This window comes from Sturnira hondurensis, unplaced genomic scaffold (genome assembly GCF_014824575.4).
Source record: "Sturnira hondurensis isolate 20B ecotype Veracruz unplaced genomic scaffold, ASM1482457v3 Scaffold0004068, whole genome shotgun sequence".
NCBI classification, from domain to species: Eukaryota; Metazoa; Chordata; class Mammalia; order Chiroptera; family Phyllostomidae; genus Sturnira; species Sturnira hondurensis.
Genome location: NW_028076699.1, coordinates 4823622 through 4849014, shown reverse-complemented (window position 1 = coordinate 4849014; position 25393 = coordinate 4823622). Strand labels below are relative to the sequence as shown.

Here is a 25393-nt window from a genome sequence, read left to right as displayed (position 1 = left end):
CCCTCCTCCAGGTCCGACCCCGCCTCCCATGCCGGGTACCGCGCACGCGCGTCTCCCTTGCCCAGCCTACCCTCCCCCCGCCCCTGTCAGCCCAGCGGTCCCAAGGCGCTAGGTCGCCCCTAGCCCTTTCCCTCCTCCCATCCTTTCTCTGTCCCACCCTCGATAGCTTTGTGCCTGGAGCACCGAGCCCCTTTCCCTCTCAGCCGCGCCGGTGGGAGAGCTGCAGCTCACTGCCCTGGGCAGGGGCACAGGTAGGTGGCGGCCTCGGGCTGGGCCGCCTACGGGGCCCTGGGCCGAGAGTGGGGGCGGGAGCGGGGCGTGAGAGAGGGGCGAAGTGGGGGAGGGGAAGACCCAGAGAGATGCGGTTGGGGTGTGGTTGGGTGAAAGGTGTGAAGAAGAGGATAAAGGAGTGTGGAAGATGGATTTAAGCTTGAGGTAGTCTTTGGGTATGTGGGCGTGTGAGAATTGGGGTTCGAGGCGGTGGGGGAGACGGGACCAGGATTTTTGGGGTGGGCCCAGAGAGGGACATGCGTGGGAATTTAGAGAGATGGAGAACTGCAGTGGTGGGGAAGGGGCTTTGAGGAGTGCAAAGAGGAAAGGATATAGGATTGAAATAGGGTCTTGTGGGTAGGAAAGAAAAAAGTTGGGGCTGTGGGTTGTGAAGTTGAGCATAGTGAGGCCTGAAGGAAGGGGATTTTGAAGGTTGAAGACAGAAGACAAGGAAAGACATGGAGAGATGTGGCTCCTAGGAGAGGGGATCCCAGAGAGGGGGAAGGGTGAATAAATGGTGACGGACAGAATAGGTGTTGCCTGGGGATGAGAGTGAGTGGGGGGAATGATGTGGGGAAGGAGGGAGAGGCTGGTGGAGATGGGGTTGAGTCTGAGAGGCAGGGAGCCAGATTTCAGGAGGGCCATGGAAGGATCAGAGGAGCATAAGGTTTGAGAGGTGGGGGCAGAGGAGCTGAGAGTGGGAGAAGGAATGGGGAGGTTAGGACTTTTCCTGTGGAGATTGGATTTTGTGTGTGAAGATGTAGAGTTAGCAGGGAGAGAAACTAAGTCACAAGATGTGGGGGAGATTGGTATGTTCCTGGAGGAAAGTAGAGAGCTGGGTATGGTACCATCATCCTCTGGAGCTTGGGAGAGGAAAGGGTATGGGTCAGGAAAGGGAGAAGGCAGGTAGAAAAATGCGAGCTATAGGACCAAAGAAATAGGAGTTGAAAATTGAATAATGGATCTGACACAAAACAGTGAAGGTAAGATTAGTTAGTTGCTTATTCATGGTTTGAAACTTGTTTCTGTTCAGGTTTTTACGTTGGAAATTTTCTCAAGAATTCTGAATTTTCAAATTAACCAAGGGTGTGTGCAGCCTTGGGAGGAAGGCCATGAATTAACAGATGTTTTCCTGGTGTGTGGATGTGGGTAATTTCTGCCCTGGCAGAAGGTAGAAGGGAGGCCTCAATGTAGCTCCGTCCTGGCTCTGTTCCCACCAGCTCTTTCCTCACATGTCCACTGTTTTTTGGTTTTGTTTTTTAATCTCCTCTCTGTCTCCCCATCCCCCAGCTTCAGCCAGTGAATACCAGAGGGATCAAACAGGTGGGTGACATTAATTTTTAACATCTTTTTTTACCTTTAAGACTTATATCATGTTTTTATCCTTGAGAGATAGCATCATGCAGTGGAAAGAGCTTGAACTTTGGAGTAACACAGCCTTGAGACTGAATTCTGGCTCTGCCGCTTACTAGCTCTGTTCCTTAAGTAAGTTACTTTATTTCTCTGGGTCTCTTCAACTGTTAAATGGTAATCCTGATCTCAAAGGATTGTGGAAGCTAACATGAGATCATTTAATATAGTACCAAGCACAGTGCTTGGCAACTGGTAGCTGCTTAATAAATGGTAGCTATCATACCCACTATCATTGTCATTGTAATCTTTACTATGATTTTTTATTACGGGGATCATTAACTTTACTTAACTAAATTTAGGCCCTGGCTGATATAGCTCAGTGGATTGAGTGCCGGCCTGGGAACCAAAGGACTGCAGTTCGATTCCCAGTCAGAGCACATGCCTGGGTTGCAGGCCAGTTCCCAGCAGGGGACGTGCAAGAGGCAGGAGAGAAATTGATATTTCTCTTTGTCTCTCCTTCCCTTCCCCTCTAAAGATAAATAAATAAAATCTTTAAAAAATAATAAATAAAGTTAGGTGTTTTCTTCTCTTTCTCTTCAAATTAGATATCCTTAGACTTACCTCACAATTTTAATCCTGTTACCTCCTACTCTCCCATCTGCCTCCCCACCCCTTGACTAGGATAGCCATGCCCCTTGATTGATAAACTGGCTTTAAGTTCTAAAAAAACATGTTTAGTTATCAATTGTTTTATTTTGCTTCTTATTCAAAGAGGCTGTAGTAACCTGAGATATTAATGGAGTAAGGTTATATTTTATTGGTTTGATGAAATGGCATACTCCGTGGTGTCGGTTCATTTATGGGGGCCAAATACTAGAACACGCACAATCATGATGTTTTTCTGCAGCGATGTATCAGTTATAAACCACCCCCCTGTAAGGAGCTGAGAGAGTATTAGAATGCCCCTGCTACTGTTGATCTAACATAAAATACAGCTAATGCAGATCTACACTGGACATTGTTTCCTTACAGATACTGATTATTTTAATTTTCCAGTTGTATGGGGTTTTTGCCATGGTATGTCTCCTGAGAGGGCCTATTTATAGTAGACTACCCCATACAACAGCCAGGCAGAAGCAAAAGCCAAGTACAGAAACTTTGTGTGGAATTCTCTTGCCTTTGTGGTTCTTAACCTTGAAAGGTTTAAATATTAAAGATTATAATTCTTAGATCATTTTATAGTACCTCACAAATGCTCAGGAAGCTCCTTGTTGGGAAAATACAAAATGCCCAAATTCAGTTGTAGAAATCAAAGGTCACCAGGATTCCCTGAACCAAGTTCCTCAAGCACCATAGTTGAAGAATAGGGAGGCGTTGGGGTTTCTGGACAGATGATGTAGATGTACTCTTTAGGAAATATTGGATTTCTTTTCATAATTTAGAAAGAGAACTAGCATTTGATGAGTAATTTAAAAGTAAAATATAGGCAGAACTGTGCCCATTTTTTAAAATGATCCCTGGAAGCAGAAGCTGCCAGGATTGGGGGCAGCCTGGGTTAACATCCTTACTCCTGTCCCAAGCTGCTGTGCCCTCTGCTGGATAGAATCAGACTTTTCTGACTTTCACCATATTAGTCATCCATTCATCCATTTGTTCATTTTACTGCAAAGTTTGTGGAAGGCACTATTGGGGGGTAATACAGATGGGCAGACCCTATTTCTTTGCCAGGGAGCCTATAATATGTTGATCCATTATAATGTTATCTTCCATTGAATTGCCTTTCTAGTAAAATCAGATCATTCCTTTTTAGGATGACACCTGGTATCTACTTTCTGATCTATAAGTAGAGTGGGGCTTGAATATCCAGTCACAGGGACAAAGACCAAAGGGGGTCTGTTCTATCTTCTCATCAAGATTAAAGTCTGTGAGATTGAAGGGGCCAAATGCTTGCTTCTACTGGAAGAAGAGCTTAGAATTCTAAGCCAGGTATCTCCTTATCAGCAGACTGAATACCAGCAAGACTATGAGTTTTAAGAGCTGGCACTGTGACAGTTTTTTTTTTCTTTTTCCTGGTTTGTAGATTCTTTCCCTGGTAGTACCAGTAGCAGTATACTCCCGTCATCTGCTTTGCTTCTACCACCTGCAGAAGGGTCTGGCAAGTGGGGGAGGAGCTGCAGCTGTTGCCTGGAAGAGGAGCTGGCTCCTAGCAACAGTATCAGCAGGCCCTGCAGCTCAGACCACTGAGCCTGTCCCTTTTGAGGTCTCACCCTTCATCTCATTTGGATCAGCAAATATCTATCGAAAGCTTACTCAGTACTAGGCTCTGTGTTAGGCCTTTGAAAGAGAAACGGGTCAAATGAATACCTTGCCTTCAAAGCGCTCACAGCTCTGGGGATATTAGTAAGGGAACAGACATAGTACATGATGCTAAGTGCCATGCAGAAGGAGTCATTGGTGCTTTGGGTAGGATCAGACAGGCCTATACTGGTACAGGGGTTAGGGAATGTTTCCCAGGAGACAGAAGGTGGCATTAATGATGAGTAAGAATTAGCTAGGTCAGGGAAGCAGAGAAGGATATTCCAGCCAAAGGGGCAAAGGACAGTGGGACAGGCAGTTTACCTAAGTAGTATTGCATGGCCAGAGCAGGGCATAATAAAATGATCAGGAAAAGGCGAAGCTCTCAACTTCAGCAGAGCCCTCTTTTCTCATGTGTTCTACACACACAATTATCCTTGGGAGAAACTGAATTATACTGATGCCCACAAACAGGATCCACTGTTTGATCTCCAGAGATGCAGCATTTTTTATCACTGAGTTGATTGTTGGCTGACACTTTTAAGTGTCATCATAGTTACATCCTAGCCCTGCACTGATGCAGAAGAAGCTGGGTTGGTTCACTCTAAACGTCAATGGGCGTCTTTCAGACATAATAGCTTTTTGACCTACATTATATTAAATTTCACCCCTCTTCTCCCTTTAAATTGGTGTAGAAATGATAAATACTTTGATGTAATGTAGCAATTTCTTAGGTATTTTGAAATCTTCTAGTTCTTCAGGAAAACAAGTATTTATTCCAGTTAGTACTTGGGCACAAAATGTCACCACATGACCACATAAATGCCCAACTGTTTTTGATATTTTGCCTAACGTCAAAAGTGCCATAGAAGAGCTTTAATGGAAGTGATGCTTCAAGGGGTAGAATAGCTTTTATTTAGCTCTTGTGATGGAGGTCTTTATTTTTAAACCCAATAAAAATTTTGTTGCTTGTGGTCTGTGTAAAGTTTAGCAAACGAGTAAACTTGAGTTCTGCCAATATCTTCTCAAGGACTGCTAACATGCCAGAGCACTTCGCTAGGAAGTCTGGTTCAATTAAACATGGTCCCCTTTCTCAGGAGCTCAAACCAGCAGAACACAGACCCAGAAACAAATCAGTAGCAGAACAGTGAGCCAAGTACAACAAAGAAGTGCGTGGAAGGTGCCATGGTAACAAGGGAATTAATTCATTTCTAGTCTTTGTTCTCTGCATAAACGTGGTTTAAAAAACAAAAAGTAAGTTCCAAATGTACAATTTGTAACTTGCAAATTCATACAAATTTTACAGTTGTAATGGCTGCATGTCATTCCATGGTATGGATGTATCATAATGTATTTAATAACACCCCTGTTTTTGGACATTTAGATTATTTCCAATTGTTTTGCTAATATCAACTGTGCTTCCATAACTTTCCTTGTTGATTCTTTGCCCACTTCTGCAATAAACCTTCTTAGGGTAAATTTTAGAAATAAGATTTGAGTTGGATTTTGAAAGATGAATAGAAGATCACCAGACAGACCAGAAAAGGGGTGGGGGTAAGAAAGGGCATTCCAGATAGAGGCAGTAGAAGCAACCTCCAGCGCCATAATTCACGGGCAACTGATGAGCCTCATTTTCCAAAACTAGCCACAGGGCCTACCTGGTAGGCTGATAAAGCTGTGGGCACAGTGAGATGATGTTACATGTTACAGATGGCACTTTAATTGTATTTGCTTCCTCTGTGCCTTGCTTTTACAGTCGCAAGCAAGGCAATGTCTTACTACCTCAACTCAGAAAACCACCTGGACCCAGGGCCCATCTATGTGCGGGAGAATGGGCAGCTGCACATGGTCAATTTGGCCTTGGATGGCGTCAAGAGTAGCCTCCAGAAGCCAAGGCCTTTCCGGCTGTTTCCCAAAGGCTTTTCTGTGGAGCTCTGCATGAACAGGGAAGACGATACTGCACAGAAAGAGAAGACTGATCATTTCATCTTCACATACACCCGGGAGGGGAATCTTCGGTACTCCGCCAAATCCCTCTTCAGCCTGGTCCTGGGCTTCATCTCCGACAACGTTGATCACATTGATTCCCTTATTGGCTTTCCTGAGCAGATTGCTGAAAAGCTGTTCTCTGCTGCTGAAGCCAGACAGAAATTCACAGAGCCTGGTGCGGGGCTGAGAGCTTTACAGAAATTCACGGAGGCCTATGGAAGTCTGGTGCTTTGCTCCCTGTGTTTGCGAAACAGGTGGGTATTCTGATTAGGATATTGAGTATTTTATTGGGTGTTCATTATGTCAGGCTCTGGGGCTTAGTAGCGTTGAGGGCTTCCCCATCAAGTAGCACTTCAGTTTTGAACTTTCAGACACAAAATGATGGGCCATTTTGAGAAAAATCACTGTTTGCTTTCACCTCTCACTCTTTCAGACAACATTTAGCTTTGTTTTTGAAACAATTTAAAAGGATTAGTCGAAAACCACAACTCCATTAGGTAGAAAATACTCTTCTACCAACTTTTCTAGTAAGAGAAAGTAGAAAAGACAGTATGTGATCTGCCAAACATCTCTTGGTATGCTTTTGGGGATATGAAAATTAGTAACTAGAGTACTCGGCCCTGTTCCAGTTTTTAGACCAGTAGGTATTGAGCATTAGATAAAAAGAAACTTTTAAAAAAATGAGTGGTTAAAATTTCAAGTACCCTAAAATTTCGAAATTTTCAGAGAAGTTCCCAGCACTGGGAACATCTGTCTTAAGAAAGACCCGGCTTTCCTCATGGAGCACGTACTTCTGTGTGTGGGGCTTGCCTTGCTCTTATCCTTTTATGATTCATTAGATTCATTAAAATTTTGATCCCACTATCATATAAAATGACTTTCAAAGTAGCTTACTAACTTAAAAGAATACTTTTAAAGAATATACACAGAAAAGAATGTAAAGCAAACACAAAAAAAGTAGAAAGTGAAACATAAGCCTCATTCCCATCTCTTTCCTGTTTCCTCTCTACAAAGGCAACTACTGTCATCAATTTTTTTTACATCATTCCAGAAATATTCTGTACATACATATGCACATATAGTTCTTTCCTTTTTCATACAAATGGCAACACACTGCTTACACTGTTGTGTACCTTGCTTTCCTCTCATATCTGGAAAATTATTTGTCAACAATACTTGTAGATTTTTTAAATAGCTGTATAGTATACCACTATATGAATGTTTTTGTGATTAGAAAATCTGAGACTTCCAGTCAGGATGGAGGTGTAGGTATGCATGCTTTGCCTCCTTGTGCAACCATAAAAAGAATTAAAATCAGATCTCAAAACTAGTAACACCCAGAACCTTCAGAAAACCAGGTTGTATGGAAGTCTGACATCCAAGGATTTAAAGAAGACACATTTATCCAGACAGGTTGGAGAGGTGGAGTAACAGACGGCTGCAGAGGCCGTGTGGTGCAGCAAAGCAGAGTGGTATGGCAGCGGTGGAACAAAAGGGAGGGATACCTTGGGAGTGGGCGATCCCAGCCCCAGGCTAGACTGCACAGCCCAGGGTTCCAGCACTGGGTGGATCCCTGTTACCTCTGGCTGTAGAAAGCAGGGTGGGACTGGGACAGTGGAAGAATTCTGGATTTTTGCAGCACAGTCTTAGAATGTATGTAAATCCACCCACTCCAGGACTCACCACCAGGCCAGCAGCTGGAAAGGCTCCGGTCCCACACAGCAAGGGGGTGAAATGACTGGAAACAGGGTGAACTACAGAGGCAGGTGGCATCGTCCCATCTCTGAGCCCTCTCCACACAGCCACAAAGCAGTGAAGAGGGTTGCAATTACTTAAGGCTCTGCCCCACACAATTTATAGGTGCCTTTTCTATAATAGGTTATGCTACTAATACAGGGAGTCAAAGCAGCTTTACCTAATACACAGAGACAAACATAGGGAGGCTACCAAATTGAAGAGACAAAGAAATAATGGTGCAAATGAAAGAACAGAACAAAACCCCAGAAAAAACTAAGCAAAATGGAGTTAGCCAGCCTATCAGATGTGAAGTTCAAAAAACTGGTTAACAGGATGCTCAGAGAATTCCTTGAGTACAGCAAGCAAATGAAGGAAGAAATGAAGGTTTCACTAAGTGAGTAAAGAATAATCCACAGGAAACCAACAGAGAGGGAAGGAAGACAGGATTCAAACCAATGATTTGGAACATTAGGAAGAGATAAATATTCAATCAGAACAAAAAGGAGAAATAAGAATTTTTAAAAAATGAGGATAGGCTTGGGAACCTCTGTGACACCTCCGAAAGTGCCAAAATCTGAATCATAGGATACCAGAATAAGAGGAAGAGCAAGAAATGGAAAACTTACTTGAAAAAATACCGAAAGAAAACTCCCTAATTCAGTGAAGAAAATAGACATAGAAGTCCAGGAAGCACGAAGAGTCCCAAACAAGTTGGACCCAAAGAGGACCACACCAAAGACACATCATAATTAAAATGCCAAAGGTTAAAGACAAAGAGAGAATCTTAAAAGCAGCAAGAGAAAAGTAGAGAGTTACCCACAAAGGAGTGTCCATAAGACTGTCAGCTGATTTCTCAAAAGAAACTTTGCAGGCAAGAAGGGACTGGCAAGAAGTATTCAAAGTGGTGAAAAGCAAGGACCTATAGCCACGATTACTGTATCTAGCAAAGCTGTCATTTAGAATGGAAGGGCAGATAAAGTGCTTCCCAGACAAGATAAAGCTAAAGGAGTTCATCACCACCAAGCCATTATTACATGAAGTGTTAAAGGGACTTATCTAAGAAAAAGATAAAAATGATGAACATTAAAAAGGTAATAAATTCACAACTATGAACAACTGAATCTAAAAACTAAAACTAAACAAACAACCAGAACAGGAACAGAATCATAGATACTTGGAGATCATTTGGAGGGTTATTGGTGGGAGGGGGAGGGGAAGAATGGGGAAATGGTGCTGGGATTAAGAAGCATAATTGGTGGGAACAGAATAGATGGGGAAATTAAGAATAGCATAGGAAATGGAGAAGCCAAAGAATTTAAATTCAGGACACCTGGACATGAACTAAGTGAGGGCTTGCTGGAGGGAAGGGGGCAAAGGGGGAAGAATTGAGACAACCGTAATGGCATAATCAATAAAATACACTTAAAAATATATAAAAGACAGCTTACTATTAAGATACACAATCAGCGTCGTCATTAAAATAAGGCGAAGCAGAAAGCATATAATAAAAGAACAGAAAGTCATACCTGAAAGTGTAAGTTAAGCTCATATGCTCAAAAAAATAAGCAGTCTTTATTTAATTGGCTCATAGGATTAATGTTTTTACCCCAGGCCAAATATTGTACTTTAAAAAGAAAAGACATAAACAGATGCAGATAAAAACAGAACCTTAGACTCATGAACTTTGCAGACACCTCATGAAAACTCTGTCTTTGTGCTGTGTTCTCAATTCTGGCTCGGCCAGTGGAAAGGAAAACATTGCCCAGATGAGTAACATTTCATTGCAGCTCATACATTTGAAATACATTTTATTTTTTTAATCCAAGGTCTGTCTTTATGTTTATTGTAGAAAAAATTGAACAATGAATAGAATTATGATGTACACTTTGTTTTAAAATTATGTTTTAAAGGCAATACATACTATTTAGACAATACATAGAACTGTGATATTAAAAAAAAATAATTGTCCCACCATTCACGGTAATCATTTTCAAATATATATATTTGTGGATTTGGAATATACCCTAATCTACAAATTGTATCCTGTTTGGTTTTCCTTCACTTACCATTATGGCTTAAGTATTTCTCATGATAGTGAAAATGCTTTTCATCCATTTGTGAGGTTTGCCTACTACACCAGTGGTCAGATGCACAAATGGATGAGAATAGTACTTTTATTCATGTTTGATGAGCATGTAAATTAGTGCAGCGTTTCTGGAAAGTAGCTTAGCAAAAAGTATCAAGAGCCTTTAAAAAACACCCATACCATTTATTAGCCCATTAATTCCATTTATTTACAATCTCTTCTAATGTAGTAAGCACATATAGGAACAAATATTTTTACATGAAGTGTTCGTTATAGGAGTAGTTGTAATAGTGAAGCCTGAAAGCTGACTATCCAACACTAGGAAATTAAGCAAATCATGGTACATTCCTATGATATATAACTCTAGATAATATTTAAAGAACATTTAAAATGATATGGTGAAATGTTCATTATATACTAAATGAAAAAATAAGAAAGTTACATGTGCTAATGATCCCAGTTTTATTAAAATAAGAATTTTTATAATTGCATGTAGGGAAAGAAAAAAACCTCCTGAACTATCTAAATGGTGGGATTGAAGTTGGTTTAACTTTCTTCATAATTTTTCACATTTTCTTAATTTTTTTTCTCCATAACCTTTTGGCTCATATTATAGCATTTTCAATTTTTGCATTCTTATTTAGATATAAGTAAGATTTTCAACTGTGATCAAAAACTTCTGTTTTCCTTTTGAAGTCCCAAAGGAAAAAGAAGAGGGCAGGAGATTTGGGTTTGCATTTGCAATTCAGTACTGAAGCTTCAACAGCAAAGGTTTTACCAGCACAAAAGGGTTGAGGTGAAAGGGAAAGAGCCTGAAAAAATAATTGAAAATAAGATAATTGGTTAGGTTCCCCGGCTTGCTGTCTTGGGATTGAGTCTCAAAGCTGTGCCAGAAGGAGAAGCCAGTACCTTTGCAAGTGGGTTCCACCCCTACAGAATGGTCTCCTCCCTGTGTTGAAACCCCAGTGATTTGCAGTCCCACTGGTGGTTTCAGGGAGACAAGTATGTTTTCCTTAAAATATCACCGTGTGTAACTGAAGTAATTATAATAGCTACCATTTAATGAGGGACTTAATAGTCTCAAAAAAAGTAATCATCAGCCCCATTTTCTAGCTGGAGGAATTGAGACTTAAAGAAGTTAACTTCTCCCAATCACACAGGTAATTAGGGTTGTTAAGAATCTAAACTCACTCGATCCTGATTTAGGGGGGAAAAAAATCTAAACTTAGATCTTTCTGATGCTAAAATATGTCTGTACTCTGTTGCTTCTCCACTCACTGTTTTGAAACTGTTAAAGGGCAGATTGAAGACTAATTTTGAGCAAGATTCTAGAACTTGTTATAGATCAGCGATTTTCAACCAGTGTGCAGCAAGAAGTTTTAAAATAATGCAATACCTGACTAGTCATTTTTCCCTTTAGATCGTCAAATAAAAAAATGACAACAGCCAATACAACAATTGGCATCCAATGTGAATGCCTTGTCTTGAATCATAAATATATAGGTCATATAATAGAGTTGCATCTTATTAGTCATTTTGCATAAGGTTGCATCTGATTGGTTAATTCTTGGTACTAGAAATTTTTATATAGAAATATTGGCATCTGATTTTTTTTAAAAAGTCACTTTGGAGCAAAATGCATAGGTAATTGCTATTATTGTTACTATTGTAAATCAAAATTGCATTTTTTGTCAGAAGGGCAAAAATATATTTTTTGGTGAGCTACAGAATTTTAGTAATTAGTTTATGTGTGCCATGAGATGAAAAAGGTTGAAAAATCATTGTTCTAGATAAATATCTAGTAAGGTCTGTGGCTTTGCATGTTGGTTTCTCAGCTCTGATTTTTGTAATGTTTGTTAATTATGTTATCCTTCTCAGATAACCCATTTCAGAATTACTAAAAATCTTTTGGTTAGTTGATCAAAGGATGTGTGTTTTTCTTTCTCTGATTACTAGTAATCCCCCAAATCCCCATTAACCCATTTCAGCGCTGTGATTGTAAGGTGGAAAACAGCAGCTTTATTTACAGTGCAGTTAAAATAGTCTGAGTAAATAAGGCTCATTTGTGTACCCAGCTGAGCTCCTCAGGCGGCTTAGAGCGGATGTCAGGGCCCGGGCCATCTGTAGCTAGCAGTCAGGTCAGTGACTGCTTGTTGGAAGTAAAAAGAAAAGAGATTTAACTTCCCTCTTACTGTCGGAATGTTCCATCCTGGTTTTGGTCATTATGATCCTGCTGACTGAGATGTGAACTGTTTTAAGTGTAACCCCCACTGGTCCTACCTTGCCATCTCTCTGTGGAAACTTCTAGACATTCTTGAGGAAAGTGAATGAGAAAGGCATGCTTTTGTCACAAGTCAGTTTCCCTATTCTTTTAGGATCCTCTCCATTTCCGGTTACACCTAATTCCTTTTCATTTTTTTCTCACTGACCACATCTAACAGAGAAATGGCTAGAAAGCAGAGTGGAGGCCACAGACTGGGATGTGTACTGCCTTCCTAGTCTCCTTTTCTTCTTCAGAGGCCTCCCTGAGGCTTCCCGACAAACTTGGGCAGGGTGCTCCAGTGTGATTGGTTGGTTGTGCTCACTGGTTTGCCTGATGAACCATCTAGATTAGAGTGAGTCCTCTCAGTAATCACGCTGCACATGCTTTCAGGGTCAAGTTAGCAGGTTGACAGGGACACAGTGGAGTGGGCAGCTACTCAAACTTGGGTTTGAGTAGAAAAGCTAAAATGTGATCTGCCAAATACTTCTTAGTATGTTCCTGGATGTGAAGATTAGAAGCCAGAGTTCTTGGCTCCATTTCAGTTTTCAAACCACAAAATATTGAGCATTAGATAAAACACAGCCTTAAAGAAATGATTGATTAAACAGTTTTGAGTACCTAAAGTTTGGAAATTCTCCCAGAAGGTCTCAACAGCACCAAAGTCTGTCTGTCTTCTAACAAAGCAGAAGTTTTTTCCTGTGACTTGTCCTTGCTCATATACTTTTATTTATTTATTTACTTAAAATGTTTATTCCACTTTTATGTAAAAAGACTTTCTAGGCATTTACTAATGAAAAAATCAGCCAGTGTCCACATAATAATCAGTGAAGTCTGCTTATTACATGGTACTTTGTCCTGATGGAATGTTGACTGGCACAGAGCCACATTTAGTAATGTTTTAAAAAGAAGGAAAAGAAAAACTGTTTCTTGTTCTTCATGCCCCACAGATATCTGGTGATTTCAGAAAAACTTGAGGAAATTAAGTCTTTCCGGGAGTTGACCTGCCTGGATCTTTCCTGTTGCAAGCTTGGAGATGAGCACGAACTTCTAGAACATCTCACCAATGAGGCCCTATCTAGGTATTGCCACCATTTGCGGATGAATTCTTTTATTTTTTCAAAGGATGGTCTGGCCTGGCTGGGTGACTCAGTTGGAGTGCTGTCCCATGCACCAAAATTTGTGGTCAGGGTACATAGCTAGGGTATGGGTTGGATCCCTCGTCAGGGTCCATACAGGGTACGTATGGGAGACAACCAGTCGACCTTCCTCTTACACCAACATCTGTGTGTCTGTGTGTCTGTCTGTCTCTCCCTCTCTCCCTCCTTCTTCCCCCCACTTCCCCCTGCTACCCTGCCTTCCTCCCTCTCTCTCTAAAATCAATAGACGTATCCTCAAATCAGGATTAAAAAATAAAAAGGTATGATCCAACAGGGTCATCTTGAAGAATGCCCATTACTTCACAAACCTGTGTTTATTTGCTAACTTCTTTTTCGTAAAATTCTCAATTTCCATATACTTGGTAGAAGCAATGTAGACTGGTCAGCTCTTACAAAAGTAAGTCAGTTGGCTCATTTTTCTAAATAAATTTTATCATAACATGTACTGCTTGAGGAGTACATCGGTTAAAAAATGATTTTAGCTTTTGTCTAATCCTAGTTCATTCTAGCAAAAGATGAGAAGTTATATAATATTCCACAATTATCATTTTTGTTTTAACTATTAATGAATTATAAATTATTTTAAAAGTAAACTACTGAAGACAACCAAATACATCCTTTTCAAAAACACCATAATTTAAAGAAATCACCCAATTCATACTGATTACAAATAGTCCGGCTGATCTCAGTCTGAACAGCAGAGAGGAGGCCAAATGGATTCCTCTGTGGTTTCATAAGCACCCAGAGGGATAACAGCATTACAAACCCGAGTTGAACCTGCTTCCTGGGGCCTTCCTAGGACAGATACCCACATACTGCTCTGTATAAAGGTATTTTTATGTGAATTAGTAAAAGTTCAGATTTCTTCTTGTGTGGGGGACAGTGGAGCACATTAATACACCAGTGTCAGATTAGCTGTGTGGATTGAGTTATGGATATACCTTAAAAGCCCAATCTGAAAATCTGGATTTATAAAGCTAAATTTAGAGGATTGTTTGCTTTGCCAAAAGAATTCCCATAGGAGTTATTTAGGAGACTTTTCCTGACATATTTGGAGTGTTTTTAGTTTTTACACAGCATTTTTTTAGGAATGCAGCTTTTGTGTTTAACAAGGTATATTCATCTCCTTACTGAAATCCATTTATCTCATTTCACCATACGCCTTTAGTGCCTTCGCCATCTGAGATTAATACTACATGACACTCTGTTCCCTAAGGTAATGCTCACTGGGTAACTGAAATAACACCAACAGATATTTAACTCCATTAAGTGCATTGGGTGTGAAATAGCAGGGGCAGAGGATATTTTATATTTTTAAATGAAATTTATGAAAGCTTGTTAAACCTAGACTTTCTCACACTCTCCGAGTAATTTACTTACAGACTTTGTTTCCTTAGTGTAACTCAGCTCCACCTGAAGGACAATTGTTTATCCGATGCCGGGGTACGGAAAATGACAGCACCCGTTCGAGTGATGAAAAGAGGCCTTGAAAATCTAACGTTACTAGACTTATCTTGTAAGTTTTACCAGAAATTAGAGATTATTAATGTTAGAAGAATGGCCTTAGAAATCATTTGGTTCTTCCCTTCATTTTAGAGGTGATAAATTGAAGGGACTTTCCTAAGTGCCACAGCAAGTTAGTGGCAGAGCAGGACTAAAGCCAGAGGCTCGGGACTCCTGGCCAAAACCTCTCTGGCTTGCTGGCACCTCATTACGGTAGGAAAGGCCCTTACGGTTTCATCCATGCCACTCACTGTGCAGACAGGGCAGCCTGTCATCATATTCATAGCATCTATAAAGCACATTTTGTTCACCTTTACTTTCTTTGAGTTGCTTGTCTGTCATCTAGGTGTTTTTTATCCATATTTGCTTGATGGAAATCTGGATGAATCCACAATTGTGATAACCTACTCAGGATTAACGAAATACTGACACCAATGGTAGATAGTTGATAGAGATCATTTACAATTTAATTGTGCATCCGTTGAATGTATGAATGGCAGGATGGTATGATTTCAGAGGAATAGAAGGAGCAGGGTTTGAGGTCAGAGGATGCTCCTGGCTCTGCCGCTCTTATTAGCAGCTGTGTGCCCTTGGGAAAGTTATCGAACCTCTCCGAGCCTTGGTTTTGACTTCTGTAAAATGAAGATGGTAATGAGTGTTCTGCCTTCCTTCCAGGAAAGTATATTCATTCAAAAAATATTTGTTGAGCATCTACAGTGTCCCAGGCACCGTGCTCATGGCTTTGAGGACTCAGTGCTAAATGTAATAACTCTCTAATATGAGATGATAATATTATATAAGAGAGGATTCTGGAAAAAAAGTAAGAGTAGTAATAGTCCCTGTGTCTGAGGACTTTGGAAAACCCTTTTAAAATAAATCTTTTTACTTTGGAAGTGAAATGGCTGTGAATAAAGTCTGATGAACCTTTTTTTTTCTTTTTTATTGTTGTTCAATTACAGTTGTCCTCATTTTTCCCCATTCCTCTCCCCTGCCCTACCCGCCCCTGATGAACCATTTTAATACATGTTTATATATGTTGATTCCATATGGTTATAAATCCATCCCTCTGGGGTAACACCTGGTTCATTTTTTTCTGCTAACCCCCCAACTCCTAGAAAGTTAGAGCTACAGAGGACCTTCAGGACCATCTCACATGTGGCTCTTCATATTACACATAGAATAAAGATCCCTATATTTAATTTACTCGGAAAAGTTTGTTCACTCAATATTTTATATTTTTTATCATCGTTTGGCCTTTTTCTGAGCTTACTGTTGGCGTTTTGGTGAAATTTTTTTGTGACTGAATACCACCTGTGTTTTTGACACCTAGGTAACCCCGAGATCACAGATGCAGGAATTGGATACCTCGTTTCTTTTAGAAAACTCAACTGCTTAGATATCTCTGGGGCGGGGCTTAAGGTAGGACCTTTATTCCCTTCTCTTATTTTTCCACATTCCCAGTTTGATATTTTGCTTCTGTTAATTGGTGTTTAGAAAGGGCCGGTGTTTATTTCCTACTGAAAGCAAGTGCTAATAGATGTGTGGGGCCCCGTTCTGCCTTTCCCTCCCTAGGACATCAAAGCTGTCAAACACAAGCTCCAGACCCACATAGGCCTTGTCCACTCCAAAGTGCCTTTGAAGGAATTCGATCACAGTAACTGCAAGACTGAGGGCTGGGCTGACCAGGTACTGCATGGTTTTTCACATACAGTTAATGTGGTTTTTCACTGTAACTCTAAGAGTCTTATTCAATACTTTGAACAAATGTTAATCCTTTTAGTATTTCTTAGCTGAATTGTCACCTTCATGTCAAATTACAGACACTGATGGCCTGCAACTGACCCAACTACTAAAGGAAAAGTGTTACATGCCTGTCCTGAAATCTTGTGCTCTGGTCACTAGATTATGCCTCATACCTTATTGGACCTCAGAGAAAAATGCCATTTATAAAGATTCTGAAAATAAATGCATTATGGCTTCCATGAAAAAAGCAGGATGACCCAGCCTCAGAAGGACAGATTTCTCTTAGCAGTCTAGAAAGAGTTAAGTCACGCTGATAACGATTTAAATCTGACTCTTCCTCTTTTGGGGGCAGTTTTCCTACATCTCAGAGCCTTAGCGAGGACAGGTCTTTTTGTCCTTCTCTCACTGAGCATTCCCATGTTCATCTTCTTGACTGAACTTTACTTTGAAGAGTCATCTCATCTTGATGGTCTCCCTCAACTTGGTAAAGTACAGACTTAAGTAGGAAGTCAGAAGGGAACCAAGTATACAGCACCAGTAGGTGCCAGCTTGCCTGTGGCTGGTGCCTCTCTCCTTCACACACTTTAATAAACTAATGTTTCTTGGTGGAGACTTAGAGAACTCCCTGAACTGTTTTGTTCTGGATGTTTCCTTGGCTGTAGCTGTAATGCATAATGGTGGGCCTATCCAACTGCCTGATTATAGTATCACCTCCCTAGTGGTAAACAGGAAGGGGTGCTGGTGAGTCACTGTTTCAGAAGCACTTTGAAATTGGTCCAGAAAATGCGTGCTGAAATAATTATCATAGTGCATTGCCAGACACAGTCTGTAGCACTGGGTGAACCCCACACATAGCCAGTAGTGGACTTGGGGCAGGTAGGTGTGGGATAGCCACATAAAAGCTTGATGTAGCTTGGTAGCAGGTGTGGTGGTGGAAGGAGCACAGGCTGTGGAGTCAGGGAAACCTGGGTTTGGCATCCTGGCTTGATAGCCCAGCAGCTGTGTGACTTCAGGCAACGTTGAGTCTCTGTTTCTTCATCTGTAAAATGCAGAAGCCGGGACTTCTCTTGCAGAGCTTGGTAAGGGTGAAGGAAAATACCTAGCAGCCTGACCTGAAAGGAAGTGAATGAGCCTCTGGGCAGCTTCATGCCATGCAGCCTCGGCCCCGCCTCTTGGGCTCGACTGCAGAGCTTTCTGTCTCTTGTTGATCACTTACTGAAACTGTTTCAGGCTGACTGTGCTCCGCCTGCCCCACTCAGCAGGTGACACAGAAAGAATGAGACTGTCTGACAGAAGTCCTCTTACTTCCCTATCTCTGTCTTAACTTTTCTTCGTTTCTTCAACTATATTCTACTTCCCTCCTATCTAAGGGGTACAGGGACATCACTTTATTCCAGAGATAAGCCTTTTAGAGGGTTTTTTTTTTCAGTTCTCTTCCCTAAGATCACCAGCTTTTTCTGTAGTTGCTCTAACAGTTATTTCCCTCTCCTGCCCCACCACTGCGTCTGCAGTCTCACCCTAGGCTGGCTATTTCCTTTCTCTGTATAAACGTACTTGATCCACTGTTAGTCTGATGTTCCTCATTTCCCAGCAGAACTGTGAATTGTTTTTTATTATCTTTCCCACTTCCTCATTGCCTACTCAGTTCTTAATCTTTTAAAAAAATATATATATTTATTTATTTATTTTTAGAGAGAGGGGAAGGGAGGGAGATAGGGAGGGAGAGAAACATCAATGTGTAGTTGCTTCTCATGTGTCCACTACTGGGGACCTGGCCCACAACCCAGGCATGTGCCCTGACTGGGGATCCAACTGGTGACCCTTTGGTTCGAAGGGCAGCACTCAGCCCACCGAACCACACGAGCCAGGGCTCAGTTATGAATCTTTTGTAATCTAGGTCTGGCCTCCACTTCCCTATTGCAGGCATTCCCTTGAAGGTAATGTGTGAGCTCATTTTCACCTGAGTTGGCTGCTCTTCAGCTTTGATGCAACATGCCCGCCCCCTGCGTTTTCCTCTCGGCCTTTCTCCTGGCTGTCCCCGGACTTTTTCACTTCTCCGTCTCGCTCTTGCTGATTACTCGCCTCTTCTCTGATACCTCCCCCTCTCTCCTGGTGATCTCAACTGTTCTCAGAGCCTTAACTGTCCCTGTGGGAAGGGTTCCACCTTCTTTCATACACTAGACCCATTCCTAAATATCACCCAGAAATCTCTGCCCGACACCTCAGATTCAGCATGTCTAGAACCTAACTTATTTTCTCCTCCCCTGTCCCCGAGCTCTTCTGTTGACATTCTGGTTTCTTAGTGGCAGCACTGTTTGCCTAGTTGCCCCGAGTCACCAGATTCAGGAGATCTGTCTGCATTTTCCATAATCAGAAAGAATCTTAGAAGGGATGAGAGCGGGTATTTATTGAGCGCCGTTTGTGTGCCGGTTACTGTGCCACACCCTTCGTGTGTGTTGTCTTGTTTAACAGATGAAGAGAATGAGACTCAGAAATTAAACCACTTGCCAAGGGTCCTCTGGCTAGGAGGTAGTAGAGCTGACTCTGCAATTGTATTCTTAGACTGTTGTACTGCCTCTATGTCCTGGAGATGTTTTTCTTTATGATCATTCATCACATACCATGATGAAAAATATTAAATTTAGTTCTTGTTTCTCATGGTATAAGTGAAATAATCATTTATTTATAGCTGATACTTGGCCAGATTTCCAAAAGAATTTGAGGTAGCTTATAAAAAAATACATTTGCAATGGTTTTAAAAACAGAAGCTGATCATGAAGTATCTTGAGAATATGGAGATGTGGACATTTTACACACAGACTTTAAGTTAGAGTTAGTGTATTTTAAGGCATGAGACTAAGAGTGTATGACTAGTAATCAGTAAGGTTTTGGTTTTTTCTAGATTTAAAAAATTTTTAATTTACTTATTTTTAGATGGAGGAAAGGAAGGGATAAAGAAAGGGAAGAAAACATCAATGTAAGAGAGAAACATCAATGAGTGTTTGCCTCTCGAACGCCCCCCACCAGGGACCTGGCCTCAACCCAGGCACGTGCCCTGACTGGGTACCAAACTGGCAACCTTTCAGTTTGTGGGGTTTGCAGTACGATACCCAACCCACTGAACCACACCAGTCAAGGCATGATTAAAGTTTGAAATTTTAGTATTTAGTTTAAGGAAATGCCGTTTATTTCTAGCTTGGAATAGAGATGAAAATTGGGAGTGAGCTCTATAGATGTTTCCTGAGTAATGCCAATGCACATATCCAACACACTTGCATTCTAACCCCTCCATTAAAACAGGAAGTCCAGGTCTGACTTGATTCTTACTCTTATCGTCCTCTGAAGTAAGAGTACCACAGGGGTCTGTGTTTCCGGAAAGGGAACAAAGGAGAACAAGGAAGGTTTGAGATGAAAAGCTTGAGATTTTGTTCAGATTCACATCTTTTCAAATATGTTTTAGATTGTTCTGCAGTGGGAACGAGTGACTTCGGAAGCTGTGAAGCCAGGACAAGCCGTAGAACCTGGAAAGGCAGCTCAGCGCTTCTGTGAGAAATTCTTTTTTTCTTTGGAATTTTTGCCCTTAGGTTTTTGTGCCCTAACTTAAAGCAGTTAGCTTATCTTCACAAAGTGGGAAACTTAACTGTGATAGTACTGACTTAATTAGGTCACCAGGACTCATGTTCTCTCAACATAGCTTACAGGGCTAGGTCCACACTTGGCTTTGAGTGCCAGTACCAGGAAAATAGCCTATTAAATGTATGTGTGGATTTATACTTCATCTGGTTCCAAAAGTGACTTGCCGTGGCACCAAGGTAGATGTATTATAGAAGGTTCAGAAGGGATTAAGTGTAGCCAAAAGGTAGAAGCAACTCAAGTGACGCAGACACTGGCCCGCAGTGTCCGAGGCATCATGGATGAGATATAAGACAGATTCACACGGACTATCGAGTCCTGTGGAGGAAAAGGGACGGCACAAGTACTCCCTCAGGGAGAGCACGCCTCGGAGCGGCCTGGCCACTCTCAAGGGGAGAGCGCCCCGACCTTGCCTTGACAGGCTTTTATTGGGTACGTTTTGCTCAAGAATATGGTAAAGCTCATTAATCATAATCAGGCAGTGAGAATCAAACATACAAAGAACTCGGGGCCTATTTTGAGTCAGAGACAGATAGCTAAAGAGCCGTAAAACTTTGAGGAACAAACTCCCTTCTCACTTGGACTCTTACCATTTAGTTGAGGGCATTCTGAACAAAGAAGGTTTCACAGGATTTTATGCATTCTTTCTTAGGTCTGATTGCCCTAGGGAACCTGCCCTTTCCAGCACGGAGAGGCACCCACCACCAGCATTGTTTCAGGCTTAAGTCAGGCAGGGGGAGTAAGGCAGCCAAGAGATTAAGAGACTTCTTGCAGACAGAATGAGGACCCAGGCTATGTCAAAGCCGAGGGGTGAGGGTCCATCACTCTCTTTCTCCATAGCCCCCCCAAGTCCTTCCCTGGGGCCTCCATGTGATCATGCCTGTCTTATGTCATTACCCCCTTGGGGAATCTTACCCATCATTGGCTAACTGGTCAAGCATTGGGGGCCAGTTATGAAAAAAGGAGCAGAAGCAGCGCTCCTGCCAGGGAGATGAGCTTTGTCTCCTTAGTAGCTTATGGTCCGAAGGTCACTCACTCAGCCTTAGCCTTAAGGGGTTTACAGCTTCTGAAACCAGGCAGGGCAGTTCCCAACACTGAAGTGCCCATACAAATGAGTAGATAAACAGAATACATTATTTACGTACAGTGGAACATTATTTAGCCTTAAAAAGGAAGGAAATTTTAACACATGCTTTAACATGGGTGAAACTTGAAGACATTGTCCTTAGTGAAATAAGCTGGTCAAAAAATAGACAAATATGAGTAATAATTCTTTATGAGGCTCCTAGAATAGTCAAGTTCATAGAGACAGAGAGTGGAAGGTGGTCGTCAGGGGCTGGGGAAGCGAGTGTCGGGATTGATTATTTAATAGGCTGGAGTTGCAGTTTTGCAAGACAAAGTTCTGGAGCTGGACGGTGGTAATGGTAGTACAGTAATGCAAATGTACTTAATGCCACAGAGCTATATACTGAAAAATGGTTAAAATGGAAAATTTATTTATGTATATTTTACCCTAATTTTTAAAAATGAGGTTAGGTGATGAAATCAAAGTGAAGAAAAAATAAAGGTAACAAAATAAGAAGCCAGAGTATACCAGGAAAAAACATGTAACGTTGTGTTGTCTGCTAGAGTTGTGCCGTAAATTTGGCTCATAGAAGACAGTCACGTCCGGACTTTGAATAGTAATAGCTAACATTTTTTAGCTTTTACTGTGTGCCCAGCATTGTCCTAAGCACTTTATGTACATTAGTTCATTTATTTTCACATCACTCTGTGCAATAGGTTTTATATCCCTGTAAAGATGAGAAAACTGAATCTCAGGTCATTTGCCCAAGGCCTCTTATCCATGAAGTGGCTCATACATGCCTTCAGCCTGTGCTGGTGATATGCCACTGTCACTTTATAGGGACTCAGAAGGGAATAAAATTAATCCAGGCATCGCTCTGTTTAGGCCATTGTCATTTTCTTTGGATCAGCCTTCCCTGCTGTCGTTCTTACAGACGGGAAGCGGGCGCGAACAGAAACCCCGGCGAAGTGCCCCCTGGCGGACCCCCTCTCGAACTCTTCTGAGAAGCTTCAGTTCTATAGAGAGAAAGCCCCAGACTGCCATGGGCCGTTGTTGACTCTCGAAGCTCTCTCAAGCCAGGAGTCAAAGAAGAGCAAGAAGAGAGGTTTTGAGGAGCCAGAAAAGGAGCAGAGCAATTCTTCACAGTCTTCAAAGCAGAAATACGTGTGTCTTGCTGTGGAAGACTGGGACTTGTTAAATTCCTATTGATTGGCAGAAGTTGACCTTTTTCCCCCAACTCTAATGTATGAGAGAAGGGGGCTGATGTTTTCTTTTTTGTTTGAATTTACCTATGACATTAGTGTAGCAGGCAGATATTTCTACTTTTGTGGTGGGGGAGGGGAATACTATGGAAGTATGTAATAATTTCTAATGTATATTTTCAATACATAGTAATTTTTTCAAATAAACATTTTTTGCTGTCTTTAAGTTCTACATATGAAATACGGACTGGAGCCATAGGAAGTAACACTGCGGTTTGAGGTGAAAGGCCATCTGAAATGACAAGACACCTTAGCCTGATTCGTTGCTACTCCAGTTTGGCCCGGCCATTTATGTATTCAGGGTCCAGCACAAATAACACTGCTTTTTTACTACAAAATCATGAGCATGTAATTCTGTAACAACAGTATCACACTTAAGAACACCACATGACATTTGAGGTGAAATGTTCAAATTAAAACTATAAGTTATTACACCCGTATTGTTACCCTGCCAGCCACACTCACGCAGGCCTCCCTTCGGCCGGACCCTGTATGTGGCTACCACATTGAATGCCTCCTACTGCCATGGTCTGTCCTCCATGGAAGGAAGATGTTAGCCCCAGTTTAGAGTTAAGAAAACTCAGCATCAAGTTAAGTGAGCTGTTCAAGGTCAGAGAGCTGCTAAGTGACAGAACCAGAATATGTGCTCCTTTCTGTCCGACTCTAAAGCCCCCTCTGCTACAATGCCTTTTAAATAATAGTTCCCATTGCCCTGGCCGGGTGGCTCGGTTTGTTGGAGTGTAGTCCTGATAAACCAAGGTTGTGGGTTCAATCCCCAGTCAGAGCACACACAAGAAGCAACCAATGAATACATAAATACATGTGACGAGAAATTGATGTTTCTCAAATTTTTTTTAACAATCCCAACTATTATGTCTACAAAGTAAAGCACCAGGAGTCTTCACAGCATTCTACAAAGTAGGTACAATAGCCTGTATTTGGCGGATGAGGAGCCTGAGACCAATACCTGCCCTGAACCAAACAGTGCTCCTCAAGCTTTATTGTGCATGCGAATCACCCAGGGGTCTTGTTAAAATGCAGATTCTGATTCAGGTCTGGAGTGAGACTTGAAATTCAGCATTTGTAACAGGTTTCCAGATGATCCCAGTGCTTCTAATTTGTGGACTACACTTTCAGTAGCAAAGCTCTAGACCACAGGTGGCAGACACAAGGCCCACAGGCTGAATCCAGCCCTCCACCTTGTTTTATCCAGCCTAGAACCTTGTATTTACCCAGCAGCGCCGAGCTTCTTGCCCCTAGTTAAGGGCTAGTTACATTTATACAGCCCTACAATTACATTCGACCCTTCGAAGGCAATTGCAAGGCTGATGTGGCCCCCTGGTGAAAATGAGTTTGACACCCTGATCTAGACCTTCACTGTCTAATTACAGTAGACCCTAGTCACTTATGGCCATTGAACACTTGAAATGTAGCTAGTCTAAATTGAGATGTACAGTAAAATACATACCGGATATCAGATTGAAAAAGTGCAAAAGTATGAATGGAAGATGATGCATTTTGAGCTGCATCTTGTGTCCCCATGTGTATGTGCTTATTCTCAGCTGGTCTGCCAAAGACCCCCTGAGCGCCAACCCTAGGTCCCCCACGCAGCCCCGTTTTCTCTCCAGTAAGATGAAAGAAACTATGGCGAACCAAGAGAAACTCGCCTAACCGCAGGCACAAGTGTGCACTGGTGGGAAAGGCACTGCTCATAGGAAGAAAAAGTGGTTCACAGAACAGCTACAGCAGATGATAAAAAACTTCAGTTCTCAAAGGAGGTAGGGGTAAACAATATCTCTGGTATTGAAGAGGTAAATACGTTCACAAACAAGGAGCAGTGACCCACTTTAACAACCCTAAAGTTCAGGTGTCTGTGGCCATGAACACTTTCAGCGTCACAGGCCATGCTGAGACAACGCAGCGGACAGCAATGCTTCCCAACATCTTAACTCAGCTTGCTGCACACAGTCAGACTAGTTTAAGGAGACTCACTGAAACCCCGCCCAAACAATCTGAATGGAAAAGCACCACTTGCTACAGGAGAGGCGGATGATGATGGATTTCCAGATCTTGGGGAGAATTTTGATGAGGCTTCCAAGAAGGAAGCACACTGAATTCAGTCAACTTCTGAAAAAGATGAACTTGAAGAAGTCACTAGTGGCTGCGATTTTATATTATGATGGCCTTTTCCAATTTTTTTTATGGATCTGATAAAATCTACATCTCTAATGTTTTTAAGCCCTAGCTCCTTGGACACTGCAGCTCTTTTCAGTTTTTGTTCATATGCAAATCATTCTTTGCATCTAATTAAGCTGAGGAAGCCTGGGATAAAGTTTGAAACCAAGGTTCATTTTTTTCTCAAAAAGACCTGCATTTTTAAGTATTGCTTACATATTAAAATGGTAATTTGGGGATTAAAAATCATCATTTCACCTGTTTTTATTTTTCTAATGTGGCTACTAAGAAACTTAACATGGCTTGCATTTGCGATTTGCATTGTATTTTCATTGGACAGTTCTCTTCTAGACCATATTCCATCCTCAAAAGGCAGCTTAAAGCAAGACCTCCTGGCAAGTAAAAGGGAGACAAGGTTACCTTAAGGAATTAAGAAAATTGATATGACAGGTTTGACATTTGCAAATGCTCTAGAGCAGGGGTGTCCAACCTTTTGCCGTCTCTGGCCCACCCTGGAAGAAGAAGAGTTGTCCTGGGCCATACATTAAATACCTTGTGACATGTAATCACAAAAAAAAATCTCTTGTGTCTCTTTGCCAATGACACCTTGGACAAGGGCTTGATCTCCAAAATACATAAAAAACTCACACAACTCCACTCCAGGAGGACAACCCAATTATCAAATGGGCAAAAGACTTGAACAGACACTTCTCCAAGGAGGACAATACAGAGGGCCCAGAAACACATGAAAAGATGCTCAGCATCACTAGCCATCAGAGAGATGCAAACTAAAAACACACTGAGATACCGCCTCACACCAGTCAGAATGGCAATCATAAATAAATCAACAAACAAGTGTTG

General features: G+C 41.6%; 1 protein-coding gene and 1 pseudogene across 3 annotated transcripts; both read left to right on the top strand.

The window, feature by feature from the left end:
- Positions 1 to 52: 52 nt before the first annotated feature.
- Positions 53 to 22523, top strand: LRRC42 (leucine rich repeat containing 42). Of its 3 annotated transcripts, XM_037043208.1 has the most exons (9): positions 53 to 251; positions 1561 to 1593; positions 5675 to 6161; positions 12941 to 13072; positions 14548 to 14666; positions 15984 to 16072; positions 16226 to 16339; positions 19857 to 19941; positions 22030 to 22523. In XM_037043208.1, exons 3-9 carry the CDS (start codon positions 5689 to 5691, stop codon positions 22302 to 22304), a joined length of 1287 nt encoding a protein of 428 aa, XP_036899103.1. In that variant the 5' UTR covers positions 53 to 251; positions 1561 to 1593; positions 5675 to 5688; the 3' UTR covers positions 22305 to 22523. The 3 variants fall into 3 exon arrangements, with proteins under 3 accessions (XP_036899103.1, XP_036899104.1, XP_036899102.1); XM_037043209.1 differs by lacking the exon at positions 1561 to 1593; XM_037043207.1 differs by lacking the exons at positions 53 to 251; positions 1561 to 1593 and adding an exon at positions 921 to 1253.
- Positions 22524 to 23670: 1147 nt separating this feature from the next.
- On the top strand, positions 23671 to 25003 carry LOC118984973 (transcription factor BTF3-like; annotated as a pseudogene).
- The last annotated feature ends 390 nt before the right edge of the window (positions 25004 to 25393 follow it).